The 17,147-nt window shown below is 38.7% G+C and overlaps 1 protein-coding gene across 9 annotated transcripts; it reads right to left on the reverse strand.

Moving 5' to 3' along the window:
* Window positions 1–5,574: 5,574 nt before the first annotated feature.
* On the reverse strand, window positions 5,575–16,710 carry cep15 (centrosomal protein 15). Of its 9 annotated transcripts, none has more exons than XM_078209526.1 (5): window positions 16,525–16,710; window positions 15,690–15,829; window positions 10,159–10,282; window positions 7,334–7,408; window positions 5,575–6,033 (listed from the first exon to the last, which is right to left on the reverse strand). In XM_078209526.1, the coding sequence occupies exons 2-5, from the start codon at window positions 15,737–15,739 to the stop codon at window positions 5,785–5,787; spliced, it is 498 nt and encodes a 165-aa protein (XP_078065652.1). In that variant the 5' UTR covers window positions 15,740–15,829; window positions 16,525–16,710; the 3' UTR covers window positions 5,575–5,784. The 9 variants fall into 9 exon arrangements, with proteins under 9 accessions (XP_078065652.1, XP_078065655.1, XP_078065651.1 ...); XM_078209529.1 differs by having other exon boundaries at window positions 15,690–15,832; window positions 16,525–16,607; XM_078209525.1 differs by having other exon boundaries at window positions 15,690–15,832; window positions 16,461–16,530.
* Window positions 16,711–17,147: the final 437 nt, after the last annotated feature.

Genomic DNA, 17,147 nt, shown 5'->3' on the forward strand with positions numbered 1-17,147 from the left:
TGAAAGGAGGCTATTGGGTTGGACTCTCAGCTATGATCGTGATGAATGGCGGAGCAGGCTCACAGGGCCAAATGGCATCCTCCTCCTCCTATCTTCTATGTTTCTATGAAAAGGCATGAAACTTCGAAATGTTGATACTCAAGAGTGACTTGTCTATACTCATACAAAGGCACAGGAAGTTAGCATGCAAGCAATTAGGAAGGCAAGTGGCATATTGGCCTCTATTGCAAAGGGATTGGAATACAAGAGTAAAAAAATCTTGCTGCAATTGTTCAGAGCTTTGGTGAGACCACATTTAGAATACTATCTGTAGTTTTGGTCTCTAGACCGCAGGAAGATTATACTTTGCATTGGAGGTATGGTAACATTGATTCAAATAGATTGGTTCCTGCGATGTGCCCTATGGTGAGCGGCTGAGTAAATTGAACATATACTCTTTGGAGTTCACAAGAATGAAAGAAGATCTCATTGAGCCATACAAGATTTTGAAGGGGCTCTCCAGAGTAGACACTGAGTGGTTGCATTTCCTGCTGGAAAACTAGAACTCAGGGGTACAGTCTCAGGGTAAGGGGTTGGTCATTCAGGGCCAAGATAAGGAGAAATGTCTTCACTGAAAAGGTTGTGAATCTTTGAAATTGTCTCTCATGAGGATCGCAGATGGGTCCATCACTGAGTAAATCAGGGATGAAATAAGGCATTTTTTTTGGTGTCTCACGGAATCAAGGGGTATGGGGAGCAGGCAAGAAAGTGGAGTTGATGCAGATCAACCATGATTGTATTGCATGGCAGAGCAGGCTCCATGATCTGCTCTTTTCTTATGCTTTCATTGATAAAGCTTAAACATGTTACCATTCAGAGCAGTGAACTTGGGGGAAATGAGACAGCATTCACAGTGCACGTGGGTGCTGGGGAAGTCAGACACTGACACAGGCCAATCTACAACATAAGCCATGGATTGGGGGTCTCACGTCTTTCAAAAGTTGAAGTATGACAATGGGGAGGGAACCAACATCTACAGAATTCAGATTTTTAACTAGTTACAGCAGAACAAGTCCAAGCAGGAAACCTGGGGCTTGTGCCTTAAGTATGCAAACAAGCATTGAAGGACACTGCGGAGATGTCCCTTAAGAGGCACCTTGGGACCAGAGATTTATCAGTAAAGCCCCTGATCTATGATTCAAACTTCAGCAACAGTTCAGGAAGAAAGCCCATTCTCAGCTTCATAATCATCAGCAAAATTACTTGAGTAATTCTCAACCTCTTCATTGAGGTTTTGGAATAATTTTAAGCGTCAAATTGGGAGGTTGAGACTTATTTTCAGAATTGTTTTCATGTTACAATTTTATCTTTTGTTTAAAGAACTTTCATGTTTGAATGATTACTTTAAAAAATTGATTGACGCAAAAACCCTACAGATTGAAACCAATCAGCATACTTTACAGATTTTACATATCTTACAATACTTTCACTTGGAGGTAAACTGACATAGTAACATAACAATCTAAATACAGCACCATACCCCGAGGATCTTGCATGCGATTCTTAAGCAAATATATTGATAAATTAACAACATATTTTAATCAAGCACGATTTTACTACATGGGCCCAGAATTTACTTTGGTAGCCTGTAAGGACCATAAATCATTCCATTAACTGAGTTCTTGCATCATGAAATTGTGGCCCTAACTTTCTAAGGTGAGTTTCATTTATACTTATGATGTAAATCTTTTTATTTCTTGACATACAGGGGAGGGTGACAGCGAGCCTCCATTTTTGTTTGGCAAAAAGACATTTGTCACACTTTGTAACATGGCCTCTCTCTTCCTTGCTTTCTGCTTTCTATGCATTTATAACAGAAATTGCTGTGAATTAGCCATCTGTATTCTATGTATTTCTAACAGCAATTGCTGTGAATTAGCCATTACTCTTCCAGCAAATTCTGGGCCATGATATTTGATAAAGCAATTGTAAAATGCAAATAAAATCATAATGCAAACAAGTCAAAAAAGTATGATGTAAAACCTTCCTTTAAGCCAACCAAAATAATTATGTTTCTTTAAGTACCTGGATATAAATTTTCTATGACTGACATTCCTCAACATGGTTTAATCCATTTTGCTTCACTTAACAACTTCCTTATTTTTGCAGGGGTGCAGGTATTTTCGTGTTACCACTGTGGAATAGTATGATTGTAATCCTGAATATTTGACTTACTTTATTCTCCTCTAGTCCATCAAGTTTCTCGCTTCCCCTCCGATTTGCAATGTCATCCACATTAAATAGTAAAGTGAGTTGACAGCAAACTCTTTCAAACAAGGCAAACACTATTACAAATAAAATTTATCTCCCAGTCTTCAGCTCCCTAGATCTTTCTGGAGCGACACTTCTTTTATCTCTCGACTCATTTTCCTCTTTGAAGACACAACTTAAATCTAACCTCTTTGACCAAGCTTTTGTTCATCCGACCAAATATCACTGTATATGGTTTCATGTCCTATTTTGTTCTATATTCCTTTTGTGAAGCAGTTTGGAATGTTTTAGCATGTAAAAAGTATTATTCAAATATGTTGCTGTCAATGCATGAAGATATGTGATTTGTCCTGGAATATGGCTTCACTGCTGTCATTAGGCATCTGCTAATAGCTCATTCTTTAACAATAAGCCTAGATTTTAAACTATTTGAACTATGTGACAGCATCATAGAGACCAATTTTAACCAAACCTAAAATTCATTCATGTCCTTTTTAGCATGCATCATTGGCCATTGAAAAGGTAAGAGCTTTGGCTTATTTTTCCTTTTACCCAGAGGTAAATAATAATACTCCAGCAATGATTAACTCAATCAACATAACCTGGGAATTTCCCATGCTATGGTCCATGCCAGCTGGTTCATTTACCTAATGACCATTTCAGTTCTCATTTATAGTCATACAATTATAGAAATACCCTGTAATTGATAACATCTGCTATCTCTTGGTGTAAATATATTGCCTTTATCCCTACAAATTATTCAATAAAGAAATCTGAAATTAGAAGTCCAATGATGATGATGAATCCATTGTCGATTGTAATAAAAACATCTGGTTCATTAATGCTCTTTAGGGATGAAAATCTAACTCCAGGTCCACAGCAACGTGGTTACTCTTAAATGCATTCTGAAATGGCCTCGCAAGCCGCTTAATTCAAGAGCAATTAGGGATGGGCAATAAATGCTGGCCCAGCCAGCGATTCCCACATTCCATGAATGAATTAAAAAATGGTATTGTTATTCTCTTAACTATCTCGTCTGAAATTGTGTTAAATATACCAGGTTTGCAAATTATAAATAGGTTCTGTGATGATACTATGCTATTTTGATATATTTTATGTTTAAAGTGAGACTGCTTTAAGAGGCAGTGTTTTGTTGCAAATGTCGATTTGTCTAGTAAACATGCAGCAGATGCTAAAAATACACACTAATAACTGATTTTAGTAGGAACATGTTACTTTGTGGAGTTAATGGACCTTTGGTTTATTTAGGTTCTCCTGGGATTTTTAGATTAGGTATGCAGAGTGCTGCAAGTTTTGATTAGGTTGATGGACAGGGACAGAGTCACAGACCGCAAGGAACTACAAAAGGTTGTGAATGGAGCCCAATCCATCACGGAAACTAGCCTCCCATCCATTGACTCTGTCTACACTTCTCGCTGCCTCGGCAAAGCAGCCAGCATAATTAAGGATCCCACGCACCCCGGACATTCTCTTCCACCTTCTTTCTTCGGGTAAAAGATACAAAAGTCTGAGGTCACGTACCAACCGACTCAAGAACAGCTTCTTCCCTGCTGCTGTCAGACTTTTGAATGGACTTACCTTGCATTAAGTTGATCTTTCTCTACACTCTAGCTATGACTGTAACATTACATTCTGCACTGTCTCATTTCCTTCTCTATGAACAGTATGTTTTGTCTGTATATAGCGCGCAAGAAACAATACTTTTCACTGTATGTTAATAAATGTGACAATAATAAATGAAATCAAATCAAAACAAAATAATTAATGGTAGGAGCCAAGTTGCAGGAAATAAATAGTTTCAGTTTCATTTTAAAATACAAGCAGTTGCTGCCTGGGCTGTCTGAATAGAGCAATGTCTCTCTGTTTCACCCTCCAAATGCTTTCTGAAAGCTCCAATGCCTGGTTACCTAAGTAAAAGCAAGTATGCCTCTGTTTTGCTAATTATAAAGAGAGGTTTCGGTCTATAAGAGAAATTGTGCTTGATTGGAACTCATGGTGATAGATTAGCAGTTAAGATTGTCATGTTTCAGTATTGTTCAATTGTTAAACATTAAGCTAATTCATTTGTTATAGCTAAACTGTGCTGCTAAATAAAATTTGTTTTGATAAAAACTTCCCTGGTATGTCAGTACTATTGAGCTTGGACTGAAACACCCTATCCTCACATTCATGCCAAAATGGAAAATTATTGGGGTCTAGTCTGGCTTCATAATATACCTTAAGGTTTCTGATCTGGTATCCTAATAGTTTATTCAACTATCAAGATCCAAATAAGCAGATATATTTGACAAAAGAAAACATTCAAAAAATCCATCATGGGAATTTTATTTTTGTCCACCATAACTATGTAAACATCCAAGGAGTCTAGCATTGTTCAATTCTAAACATACACAAAAATTATGGCTTGTGTTGTTGGCACTCACTATATTTTCACTGCCTTTGGGAGTTTCAGTGCAAATTCAAATATTCAAAGCAATAGACATTCCACACAATGTGCAGATATTTACCGTGTTTTGCTGGATGTTACTTTATGTTAGATCAACTGGCCTGACTGCCATTTCATTACTAAAAACAGAAAATGTTGGAAAATCTCAGCACACCTGGTGGTTCTTCCAGCATTTTCTGTTATTTCAGATTTCTCGTATCTGCAGTATTTTGTTTTTGTTTTATCATTTCAGTGTTTGTTTATTTAAATAACTAAGATGAGGGGTAGAGTTTCTACTTTGGGGTGTAATTGAGAAACCAGGTGAAAAGTGTATCGTTGTTCCAAAGTGGAGTTATGGTTTAGATTTCCACCCTACGTATTTGCACATTCACAAAGTTAAAATATTCCATTAGACAGCACAATCAAACATAATTGTTCATTTTCTAACTTTGTAACAATTTTCTTCATATAGCATTAAAAAATAGGTATTTTTAATAGGCATTGTGCCCTCTGCCTGAGTGACTAGATTTTAAATCACTGAAAATATGAACATGAAAAAATATATGCTGAACCACTTACTAGTTTCATCATGATGGTGTCCACTAGTCAGTATATTAAATAGAATGTAAAAACTTCTAAAACGCCTAAATAAAAAAGCTCATTGTGAAGTGTCTCCTCCAATCAGTAGAAACTCACCTACTCATTATTTTGCTCTGGAGGTGTGACCAGTTTTGTGAGTGGGCTGGTTTCAAGCAAAATGATTTTTAAACCACTGTGCAAGATTGCAGAAACTCATTTTCCATTTGATGTAATTTACACTTAAAATTCCCCAATCTCTTGCGCTGATTTGGTCGATTACACTTACTTTTACGCTGATATAGATTTCTCTGAATTGATTTTATATCATTCCATAATAGAAGTTTACAGAGAAAATAAACCATTTGCTGCTGCAAATTACAAAAGCAGTAAAGCATTCAGCAGTGAAAGGATTAAATTATACTGTCATGCAAAAATCACACGACCCGTTCAGTTAACAGTAATGTCATCTAACAAATCTTCCCAAAGTTTAATTGTAATGGAAGCACTTCCTACATAATCCTTTTTTTATAAACTTTTGTTCTGCTTTGTTTTTCTGAGTGTGGAGACTGAGTTGGTGTCTTGGAAGTCGATGCTGAAGATGGTAAAATGCTGCTTTTAATGGTAACTTTTTCTTGAGGTTCTTCCTGCTGTGATTTTTTGTGCTTTGGATTTGTCACTTCAACAGGACTCTTTGTTTTCCCCAGTAAAAACTGTTCCCATTTAGGCAGATGTTCTTCAACAGATGCCCAGTATTTCGTCTAGGTAGGACAAACAAAAGTTTCACAAATAGCAATTGCAATCATAACGTCGATTATATTTTCCCAAACTTGACAAATGCATTTGCAGCCAAAGCAAAACAATTTTCAGAATAGAATACAAACTTGGTGCTTTTATTTCTGCACTGTACATTTCTTCTCATTATTATTTACTCCTTTTCCATTTCAGGTTTTTAAACACACAATTTACTATTTCTAAGCCAAGGATAGAGTAGCCAATCTGCTTCTGAGGTTCTACAGTACCGACGGGTAAAGGAGGCAATAGTTTTTTTTCCAAAAGACTCTTCTTGAGACATAGACAACTATGGCAAGGCTTCATTTATTCACCATTCTCATGTGTCCTGAGAAGCCTTCCTTGTGGCCCACAGTGATGTTGCTCCACAAATGGTAGGTAAGGAATTCCAGGGTGGTTTCTTGCCTCAACTTCCCTCCTAAGTTTTTAATGGTACAATCCCCAAAATGGATTCAGTATTGCAAATGTAGCTTGACCCATACATTCTAAAGTATCAGTACCATTCTTCTAAACTTGTACTCTATTGGTGTGTTCATATGTTATGGCATCCTATTAGCTTCTAAAATTGGTGAGGCAATGTGACATGAACACTATATCATTCAAACCATTGTGTGTTTCTCCTTTTGTAACGTATAGGATTAAATTATAGATTATGATTTTAAAGTCCACAAAACATAGAAGCACATGAAGTTAAAAGACCAGATTTGGATATTTTGAGAAGCGTGTTGGGCTGTTACCTTCTCAAGTTCACGTTGCTCTGCTTCGCATACCATCAAAAGGCAAGAAGCCTTGCAGGCAATCTGCTCCCTTGCATCTCTCCTTGTCATTTCACAGATAGCTGTGAGAAGGTACAAGTGCTGATTTGCAGAAGAAAATTGCAATGCAGGTACTATTCAATGCGAATCAGAATGTAATACTTTTTCTCACATTTTGCAGTAGGCAGAGTACAGACACAGCAAGCTTGGTTTTTATCTTGAATTCTAATGCCTATCAGAATATCAAGTGCATGCTTCTGATATTGCTTTCTAAGCCAAAACATCCCCTTTTATCTTGCCCTCACCAAAAAAAGTTACTTCTTTTTGATTTCTCCTGTTAGCTTTACTCTTCCTCACATACACCAGGGGGCACTGTACTACAACTCAAGAAAATTACTCAACACAGTCCTCTGCAATAATAATTTGAATATTATTCATACCTTCAAAATTAGTATGCTAAATTAAAATGCTATTGCAACACCAATATTAGTCAGCGTAGGAAGTGAGCATGTACCTCAAGAGTAAGAACATTAGGATGCAGATGTGTGTGCGCTCCAGCTCTTAATTTTTCTTCAGCTATTTCCAAATCCTACAAAATAATTTGATCTTTAATAAACCAAAAAATCAGTAGAACCTTTAATCATTATGTTTTATCACATTGAAAATTACGATTTTAATAATCAAGATTAAAATGCTCATTTAAATGCTTGTCAAAAAATTAAATCTTCAAACATACAAAAGATTATTATGGCAGAGAATGCAGATCACAGATCCCAGTCCATACAAATCTGACTCCTTGAATTAGACTGAACCATAGTGAAGCTATATTTCATAAGGTCTGAATGAGTTGTTGTGGTCACTCCCAACCTAGAGAAAATGCTTTATACCAACACAGCTTGGTCATATAGTTTAAGACTGTGCCAAAGCAGGAATATTCATTCGTAGGACATCAGTTTCCTCCAATTCCTCACAAGCAAGCTAGGAATAGTTTGTTTTACAGTTAAACAAAAATGAAAAAGTAAACCAGATTAAATATCCAAAGGTTTACAGTTAGAATGGGTTTCCTTGATGGCTCACTAAGTTTATCAGTGGCACCAATATTAAATCTGTGCAGGTGAGTTACAAAGCAAGTTACAAACTCAGCCACTGCAACAAACAAAAGATGAGATATTTTAACTTCCAGGCCTCATCAACATGAATTGGTGGCTGGCATCCTCCAGAAAAATCATTCTGCCCAAGTCCCCAAAGCATAAAGAAGCATGGGAATCACTGCTGCACAGTAAAATATGACCTTAGTCTTGGATTGAGATTCTGGTCCTCAGTACTCTTTTCCTCATTTGGCCGAAAGCTGAGCTGGCACATTGGAGGTGCTGAATATTCTGGACCAGAACAGATTGAAGCTGAAGAACTAGTCAAAACAATAGCCAGACACAGGCTCAGCAGGAAATTGAAGTGTCAACTGCAGGAGTGAAGGAAGGACAGCAGACTGAATCAAGATACTTTAAATATTCCCAGAGAAGGAATGCAATGGATTTAAGGGGATTTTAAAAATGAAATCCACTGCAGTTCTTAAAGATGAAAAAAGGTAACATGATAAGTTAATTGTGATTAAAAATTAGATAGTTGCATGAGAAATGTTAGATTACAGGAGCTAGAGAAACTCAACTGATTTGAGCTTGTGGATAGATTTGGTTAAGAGCATTATGAGGATTATTTTATGTATTATAGAATTTTATTTGCACAGGAGGCTACTCAGTTCATTGAACCTGTGCCAGTTCTCTTTTTGTTCCTTTGGTAATAAAATTAAATTTATGGTAGCACCTGCTGACATTGTATTCACCAATTTTTACAGATGCAACATAGAAAGCATCTTTTATGGATATATCACAGCTTGGTATGGCTCCTGCTCTGTCCAAGAGCACAAGAAACTACAAAGAGTTGTGAACATAGCCCAGTCCATCACGCAAACCAGCCTCCCATCCATTGACTCTGTCTACACTTCCCGCTGCCTTGGAAAAGCAGCCAGCATAATCAAGGACCCCACATATCCCAGACACACTCTCTTCCACCTTCTTCCATCAGGAAAAAGATACACAAGTCTGAGATCACGTACCAACCGACTCAAGAACAGTTTCTCTCCTGCTGCTATCAGACTTTTAAAGTAAAGTCAACTAAAGTAAAGTTTATTTATTAGTCACAGGTAGGCTTACATTAACACTGCAATGAAGTAACTGTGAAAATCCCCTCGTCGCCACACTCTGGCGTCTGTTCGGGTACACTGAGGGAGAACTTAGCATGGCCAATCCACCTAACCAGCATGTCTTTCAGACTGTGGGAGGAAACCGGAGCACCCGGAGGGAATCCACGCAGACACAGGGAGAAGGTGCAGATTCCGCACATACAGTGACCCTAACCCGGGAATCAAACCCAGGCCTCTGGCGCCGAGAGGCAGCAGTGCTAACCACTATGCCACCATGCTGCCCTTTTGAATGATCTTATCATATATTAAGCTGATCTTTCTCTTCATTCAATCTGTAACTGCAACACTATATTCTGCACCTTATCCTTTCCTTCTCTCCGATGCACTCTATGAACAATATGTTTTGTCTGTATAGCGCGCAAGAAACAATACATGTGACAATAATAAATTAAATCAAATCAATTGCAGGAATGAACTTCTCACCCACATGTATTTTATACCCTCCAATCTTTAATTCACTGACCAGTGAATTTTTTCCGACCAGCAAAATTTCTGAATTTTCAATATCTTTATTAGATCTCTTCTTAATCTTCTTTGTTTCTTATGAAAAAAGACCAGTTTCTCCAGTCTTTCCTCATGTCTCAACTCTATCTTCTCAGTGAATTTCTTCTGCACCTACTCCATGGACTCAATAGTCTCTAAAGTAAATTCTCATATTTTCACCTCAGAATGAATAAGAGAGGAAAATTCCAAACAGCTATGGGCAAAAGTTAACAACTCTCTTACAGCATTGAATGGAAGGATATTATGACATACAAACACCTAAAATATTTATTCAATAACAGTGATCTCTCATCATATGGAAGAAACGTGATTTCTGTTACTGTGTTAAATAGCTTAAACGCAAATAAAATCCAATGCAATAGCTATGGCAGTGCAAATGAATGACAAATGATTTGAAGTTATGAATTATGTTAATTCTTCCAAAAATTCAATGAGGCTGATGAGCCATCAGAGGCTTATGTAAACAACTGATTAACAAAAAGGTGTGCAATAGAAGCAAGCAGATTCAGAGTTTTGTCCATATTTTAAAACAGGCAAAAATAAACAACTCAAGGGCTTGGGCAACAATGACTTACTTTTAAAAGCGACATGTTTCTTTCATGAGCTGACTCAAACTCAACGGCTTGCAGTTTTTTCTCATTGGTCTGACTTTCAAGCTGGTTTTCCATTTGCTGAAGCAGTGTAGTTCTAAGGCCTAGTCTAGAGAGAGCAAAAACAGAACACATGATTGTACTGTCCCTGATTCCTGTACCATTTCAAATAAAAATGTTTAAGAAAAGTGAGAAATCAATGGCAGAAAAAGGCTAATACTCAACCTACTAGTACTCAAGTTATAATGGCAAACTTTTAAATAATTAATTTATACTTCACACTGATTATACATTCACTCAAGGAACAAAGATGTGCAGGTTAGGTTAATTGGCCATGCCAAATTGCCCCTTAGTGCCCCAAGATATATAAGTTAGTGGGGTAAATATGTGGGGTTATGCGGTAAGCCTGGGTAAGAGTCAGTGCACACTCGATGGGCCTTCTTCTGCACAGTAGGGATCCTATATGTAAAAAACCCAATCTTGGTTAACAAGAGCAATTAAAGATAGTATTTGATTAAAGAAAGAGGTTTACAACATTGCCAAAATGAGTAGTAAGCCTAAGGATTGGGGGGATTTTAAAATTCAGCAAAAAATTACCATGAAATCAATAAAGAAAAGAAAGATACGAGAGTAATGAACTAGGCCATAAAAACAAATCAAAAAGTTTCTACAGAACTGTAAAAAAGGATTAGAGTAGCAAGAGTAAACATGGGACCCTTAGGAGGTAGAGACAGGAGAATTAAAATAGAAAGCAAGGAAATGGCAGAGATATTAAATGAATACTTCATAATTATTTTCACAGTAGAAGACAAAAACATTCTGGCATCAGTGAGAACCAAGGGTCTAGTGAAAATGATGAACATAGGATCATAGTGTTGGTGAAGACATGGTAGCAGAGAAATAAATAGAACTAAATTCCAACAAATTCACTGGACTTGACGGCTTACACCCTAGAGCTTTAAAAGAAGTAGCTAGAAATAGTTGATGCATTCAATTTGATTCCTCCAGAACTCAAGTTCTAGATCAACCTGTGGATTAAAGGAGTTAAAAAAAAATTAAACCTACTGTAAGAAAGGAGGAGGAAAACAGGGAATTAACTATTGGCCTGTTTAACCTGATATCGGTGGAAGGGAAGATACTAGAATACAATATTAAGGATATGATAACAGAATACTCACCAAACCATAATATGATTGGGCAGAGCCAACACAAATTTATGAAAGGGAAACTTGTAGTGTGGATAAGAGTGAAACAGTGGTGCAGCATATTTGGTTTTATAAAAATCCATCAATAAGGTGCCACACATGAAGTCATTTCACAAAATGAGGGCTCGTGAGATTGTGAGAAATGTTAGCATGGATTGAGGTTTCATTAACAGAAAGAAAACATTAAGTTGGAATAAATGAGCCATTTTTGAGTGCCAGGCAGTAATTCATGGGTTAAGGCAAGGATTAGTGTTAGGGACCCAGGTATTTAGAATCTATATCAATGACGTAGATGAAGGGATTGAATACAATATAACCAGGTTTTCTGATGATACAAAGTTGCGTGGGAAAGTAAACAGTGAGGAGGATGCATAGCAGCTTCAAAACGATATCTACAGGTTAATTGTATTTCATCTGCCACGTTCTTGCCTTCTCAACGTGGAGAAATGTGAAAAAAATTGGAAACAAATGAGAGAAAAAAGTAGAAAAAGCAGAATATTTCTTCAATGCAGAAATTGGGAAATATTGTTTTTTAGAGAGATCTGGTGTCCTTGGCATGAATCACAGAAAGTTAATATGCAAGTGTAGCAATTAGGAAAACAAATGAATTTTAGCTATTACAAAGAGATTGATTGCAGTATAAAAGAATGTCCTCCTGTAATTATATAGGATCTTGGTGAGGCCACAACTGGTGTACTGTGTACAGTTTGGTCTCCTAACCCGAGAAAAGCTTAAGAGGGAATTAGAGGGAATGTAACAAAGGTTCCAGACTGATTTCTGGGATGAGGGATTTGTCCGACAAGGAGAAATTGAGCAGACCAGGCCTGTATTCCCTAGAGTTTAGAAGACTGAGAGGTGATTTCATTGAAATACATGTGTCCTTTGGCTGGGAGTATAGAATAAGGGGTCAATCATTTAGAACTGAGATAAGAGGAAAACGCTTCACTAAGAGTTGTGAACTTAAAGAATACTCTATCTCAGAGAGCTGTGGATGCTCACTTGTTGAGCATATTGAAGTAGAAGATTGTTAGATTTTTGACTACTAAGGGAATCAAGGGATATGAGGATAGTCCGTAAGATGCAACTGAGACCCAAGTTTAGCCATGATCTTGTTGAATGTCAGAGCAGGCTCAAGGAGCTGAATGGCCTACTCTTACTTCTTATGTTCCATTTCAGAATTCAACTATAGTTTGGGACATCCCAGTGCATCTGGTCAAAAGAATCTCTGCCTTTTCACAAACCAACAAGGACTATGGCAGAAGAGATACCAATTATGAGGGGATCTGGGCTTCTTTCTGTAGAGCTGGAACTTCTGTTATATATATTTATCATTCATCCTCATTTCATTTAGAAACAGCCTTGTTGCTGTTTTTTTGCTGTACATTAGAGTTGATCACAATGCCCAAAGTGTAGTCTGACCAGTGTATTATAAAGCATTTTTTTTATTCATTCGTGGGACAGGGGCATCGCTGGCTGGGCAGCATTTATTGCCCATTCCTAGTTGCCCTTGTTCAGAGGGCAGTTGAGCCTCAACCACATTGCTGTGGCTCTGGAGTCACATGTAGGCCAGACCAGGTAACGATGGTAGATTCCCTTCCCTAAAAGACATTAGTGAATTAGATGGCTTTTTCCAAAAACCGACAATAGTTTCATGGTCAGCAGTAGATTCTTAATTCCAGGAGTTTTTTATTGAATTCAAATTCCATCATCTTCCATGGCGGGATTCGAACCTGGGTCCCCAGAACATTAGCTGAGTTTCTGGATTAATAGTCTAGCGATAATACCACTAGGCCTCAATCTGCATCTGCATAACTTCATGCTCCTCTATTGTTTTGTCTAATTATCTTAGCATCACTTATTACTTTAATTTTTGTCATAATGTTTAGGTATTAAATGTTATGCATCTTCTTACTTCGGTGTCCTTTTTTATTTCTCCAACTGCATTTATGGCATGTCTTTGCATTTTTGTTCAAGCCCGGTGCACCATTTATATTTCTCAATTAAATTTCCAATGTTACTTATCTATCCTACTACAATACTGATATAATTTTTTCTACAAATATTTTACTCTATCATCCTTTTATGCTGCTTTCCCCACTGGTTGGGAGGAAGGAGACGGAGTGCAGGGATAATGGACTCCTTATCTGAATACCAGGATGTGACTAGTGGAGTTCGCCAGGGATCTGTACTAAGCCACTTTTCACCACATGTAGTTATGGACCATTTTTTGCTCTGACCAAAAAATGTTTGTCACCAGCATCTTAAACAGCAGCTTCTAGATTTCCACGTTTAATGTGCTTACATTAGGTAGCTGGGAGTTGCTGTCAGATTTCTATGCAAATACTGATGAGTTCTGTTAGGCTCACTGTTATTTCTACAGCAAAATTTGACTTGAAGGAATTGAAATGTGTCAAGCTTGCATGTGGCTTTAGGAGGTACAATATATAGTGTGGATTAGAGAAGAAGTTATGAGGGGACACAGCAAATTATAAAAGGCACACAGCAAACTAAATGAGCAAAACTACAGCAGATTTGAATTCAACATGGGGAATTGTAAAATCATTCATTTTGAGTCAGAGAAACACAAATTAGTATGATTTCTGTGGAGGAATAAGGGGATTTAGTTCTCCATGTGCAGATTACTGGAGGATAGGCCATAGGTACAAGGGTTGATCATTAACATTGTTACAAGGCTACATATGCTTATAATCATTAGACTTAACTTCTGTGACAAGTTTAATGAGCATTTAATGAGAAAATATAGCAAGTTCCTAAAAGGGGAGGCTAAAGGCAAGATTCTGGTTTCAGAAAGCTAGCAGTGGATCGACGCAACTCAGATAACAACCTGCTCCCCACCATAAGTTGCTGCACCTTTTACCCATAAATAACAGTGCGCACCATTAGCCGCACTATTATCCTGACTGCAAATTCTGGCTGTTTCTGTCACTCCTATTAAGCTGATGTTGACAAAAAATCACTGGTAATGGAATAGCACAGCTTTATTTCAGTTTTTAAATCTGGGATCACATTCCCCTGATACATCACAACCATTATGCTACCATACATGGGTGATTCTGTGGTGAATATAACTATGACAGTATTGATCAGTGGTCTAACATCTATCCAACTGTCCTACTATATTTAACTTTTTTAAATTGAGGGGTAGGAGAACATTTTTGTATTCCCAACATGTCCAGAGGCAATTATATATCTGATCCATCATGATGGTTGAATGCATTTAGCCTCTAGGGTTATATATTTGAATAATTTATATTGTCTTGCTATTAATTCTTCAGAAGCTCCTGAAGAACAACTCATGCACGATTTGTATAACCATTTCAAAGTAAAATAAATTCACACTTAACTTGGTTTGTTCAGTATAAGCAATTGCCAATATAACTGAATTTGTAAGCACTGGTGATGAAAAATTAATTAAACAAATACTATGAGGTTCACTGGTATGGCAGATGATACAAGACAGGCAAAGAAAAACATGGGATAATTCAGAGCAAATTCACAATGAGGGGAATGTCCATACCCCTAAAAAGATAAGAAAATCTGACAAACTGGTTTGCTCAACTGCATCATTACTGGTTAGGTGCATTGGCCATGCTAAATTCTCCCTCCGTGTACCCGAACAGGTGCTGGAGTGTGGTGACTAGGTGTTTTTCACAGTAACTTCATTGCAGTGTTAATGTAAGCCTACTTGTGACACTAATAAATAAACTTAAACTACAAAAACAAGCAGTGTGGTTGCTGGAATTCTGATATAAAAACAGAAGTGTTGGAAATACTCAGCAGGTCAGGCAGCATCTGCAGAGACAGAAAGAATTAATGACAATTCAGGTTGATGACTTTTGATATGGTGGTGCAAAAAATTCAAATTGGAATTACAGCAGCTGCTTATTCTTTAGCCAAAGTTTAACAAGACTTCGACTTATTGAACAACGCTCAAGGTACAAGTTAACCTAGTTAACTAGGGGTGGCACTGTGGCACAGTAGTTAGCACTGCTGCCTCTAGGTCTGAATTCTCAGCTTGGGTCACTGTCTGTGTGGAGTCTGCACGTTCTCCCCATGTCTGCATGGGTTTCCTCCGGGTGCTCCGCTCTCCTCCCACACTCCAAAAGACATGCTGGTTAGGTGCATTGGTCACACTAAATTCTCCCTCGGTGTACTCGAACAGGCGAGTGTGGTGCAAGGGGATATTCACAGTAACTTCACTGCAGTGTTAATGTAATCCGACTTGTGACACCGATAAATAAACTTTAAACTTAAGTTTATCTCAACTCACTTCTGTTAACATTCACTTACATTTCTTCATGACGTTTGCTCAGTTCAACTTCATGGGCTAAATAAGCCATTTTAATTGACTGAAGTTTGTGTTTGCTTGTGTTGCAGGTGAGCCAGCTCTTTATTGATGTATCTCAACACGTTGAAATGCAAGTAAGTATCTACTGGTGGAAACAAACACACACAGTTAACGCCAGGTTTTCACCAGTTTCTTGCCACAGCTGATGGATCTGTAAACATCCCATCCCCACCATGTCCACAGACCGAGGCCGGACACTCCCTGGTTTATAAACTATTATGTGGAGATGCCGGCAAACAGTCCCGTTAACCCCAATAGGGAGTCTAACCGGGAAGTCTGAGGGAGCCGGTGATGTTTTATTAGTCGCCATGCAGCCATTCGCTGACTGAGAACTCCAGGTCAGCGGGCCGAACTGCACCCGACCATCGGGCCCAGGAGCCCCGGCCTCATCTCCCCCGGGCCCGGGAGCGGCGAAGCCCCGGCTTCACCCCCCGCCCCGCCCCGCCCCGCCCTCCCCCCGGGGACAGAGCCCCGGCCTCACCTGCCAGGTTAGGGTCCAGGAACGGCGGAGCCCCGGCCTCTGCCCCCAGCCCGCGACCGGCCTCACCTGCCGGGTTAGTGCCTAGGAGCCCCGGCCTCACCCCCTCCCCGGGACCGGGCTCAGAGGCAGCGGAACCCGCGCACTATCCTGGGGCAGCAGCACCGCAAGGGGAATCTGTCACCATGACAACCAGGCGGCAGCTGCAGGCCTGTACAAATAGGTCCAGTCTCACTCTTTGTCTTCAACTTTAATTCTGTGTCATTCTGCCGCAATCCTTCCCCTTCCCATTGACCTACCTTATTAACATAGGGTGACCTCTCCCTACACCCTAGCTTTGACTGTAACACTACATTCTGCATTCTCTCCTTTCCTTCTCTGTGATGTGGAGATGCCAGCATTGGACTGAGGTGGGCACTGTAAGAAGTCTCACAGCGCCAGGTTAAAGTCCAACAGGGTTATTCGGTATCATGACCTTTTGGAGCACTGCTCCTTCATCAGGTGAATGGAGGGTCCTGGGGCCGATTCTGGGGGGGAGGGGATGAGGCAGGGGCTCCACTCACCTGATGAAAGAGCGGTGCTCCAAAAGCTCATGATACCAAATAACCCTGTTGGACTTTAACCTGGTGTTGTGAGACTTCATACTGTTCCTTCTCTATGTACGGTATGCTTTGTCTGTATAACGTGCAAGAAACAATACTTTTCACTGTATACCAATACATGTAACAATAATAAATCAAATCAAATCCAAGGTGCTGCTTCTGAATTCTGTTGTACTCACCCAGTCTGTACCGACGTGAGGAGGAAGATCACAATTAAGATTGCACCTTTCCTCAGTGGTAAATTGCTGTATTTGGCAGAGAGTTTTAGTATTTAAACACCAAATCCAGCAGATTTGAAATATATGATTTGCTGCTCGGCT

Source organism: Mustelus asterias, chromosome 3, assembly GCF_964213995.1.
Source record: "Mustelus asterias chromosome 3, sMusAst1.hap1.1, whole genome shotgun sequence".
Taxonomy (NCBI): domain Eukaryota; kingdom Metazoa; phylum Chordata; class Chondrichthyes; order Carcharhiniformes; family Triakidae; genus Mustelus; species Mustelus asterias.

Coding starts and splice junctions, on each gene's coding strand:
- cep15 (XM_078209526.1), bottom strand. CDS start 15,739: ATGGCTTATTTAGCCCATGAAGTTGAACTGAGCAAACGTCATGAAGAA. Junction 7,409..10,158: donor GAAACATGTCGCTTTTAAAA/GTAAGTCATTGT, acceptor ATTATTTTGTAG/GATTTGGAAATAGCTGAAGA. Junction 6,034..7,333: donor CTAATGTTCTTACTCTTGAG/GTACATGCTCAC, acceptor TGTCCTACCTAG/ACGAAATACTGGGCATCTGT.